Source organism: Saprolegnia diclina, assembly GCF_000281045.1.
Source record: "Saprolegnia diclina VS20 unplaced genomic scaffold supercont1.33, whole genome shotgun sequence".
NCBI classification, from domain to species: Eukaryota; Oomycota; class Saprolegniomycetes; order Saprolegniales; family Saprolegniaceae; genus Saprolegnia; species Saprolegnia diclina.
The window spans coordinates 232,071-232,907 of NW_008246100.1; the positions used below are offsets into that span (position 1 = coordinate 232,071).

At 61.6% G+C, this 837-nt stretch overlaps 1 protein-coding gene across 1 annotated transcript in view; it reads right to left on the reverse strand.

The window, feature by feature from the left end:
• The window catches only part of SDRG_10026 (hypothetical protein), a gene marked incomplete at its 3' end in the record, with an annotated part of 4,153 nt that overhangs the window by 1,017 nt on the left and 2,299 nt on the right, over nt 1–837 (reverse strand). Inside the window, exon 2 of the mRNA XM_008615997.1 lies at nt 6–833. Within this exon, the coding sequence (XP_008614219.1) occupies nt 6–833 (828 nt within the window). The remainder of the gene's footprint in view (nt 1–5; nt 834–837) is intronic.

The window sequence follows — 837 nt, forward strand, 5'->3', positions numbered from 1 at the left end:
GCGACAGCGGCGAGCACGAGCGCTGCGAGCCAATCGAGACGCATCGTGAGCCACTGGGACGAGATGCGGTACGTGAGGAAGAACTTGGTGTTGGCGTCAATGCGCGCCCGGTGCGTAGCAATCATGGCAGGGATCTGCCGGTACGCGCGCAGCGTCGGCAAGCCCGAGAGCGCTTCGTTGAGAAGGTGGAGCAGTGGCGAGCGCGACGTCGCATCCATGCGCTTGAGGTCGCTCGACGCACGAACGTACATGCGCTGGACGACGTAAAAGACATAGGCGATCGGAATGTACAGCAGCAAGAGGTAGGGCAGCGAGACGGCGCAGACAACGACAATCGCCAGTACCTGCAGCGAGACTTGGGCAAAGAAGAGGCCAAACATCGGGAGCTGCGAGTCGACCTGGTCCAAATCGCTCGAGAAGCGGTTGAGGATCCGCCCGATCGGCGTCACATCAAAGAACGTGTTGACCGGCGCCTCGAGAACGCGGTGGAGCAGGCGGCCGTGGAGCGCACGAGAGCAGACGACAGCGAGTTGCAAGAGAAAGACACTCCGTAGCCACACGAGGCCGATCGAGGCGAGCGCCATTCCCACATAGATGGCCGTGTACGTCCCGTGCGAGCCAGACGTTGCGTGGGCCGACCAGTACCCCATGAACCAGTCCGTCATGGAGAGTGCGACCTGCGCAATGACAAAGAGACTGACGAGCAGTGTCCCGACAACCACGCCGTTGAAGCCGCTCGCACTGCAGTACGCCACATACGTCGCAGCCGTGACAGCACCGACTTGGCGTTCTTCCGCAACGACAAGCGCCCCTTCGTTCGACGATGTAGTACTCTCG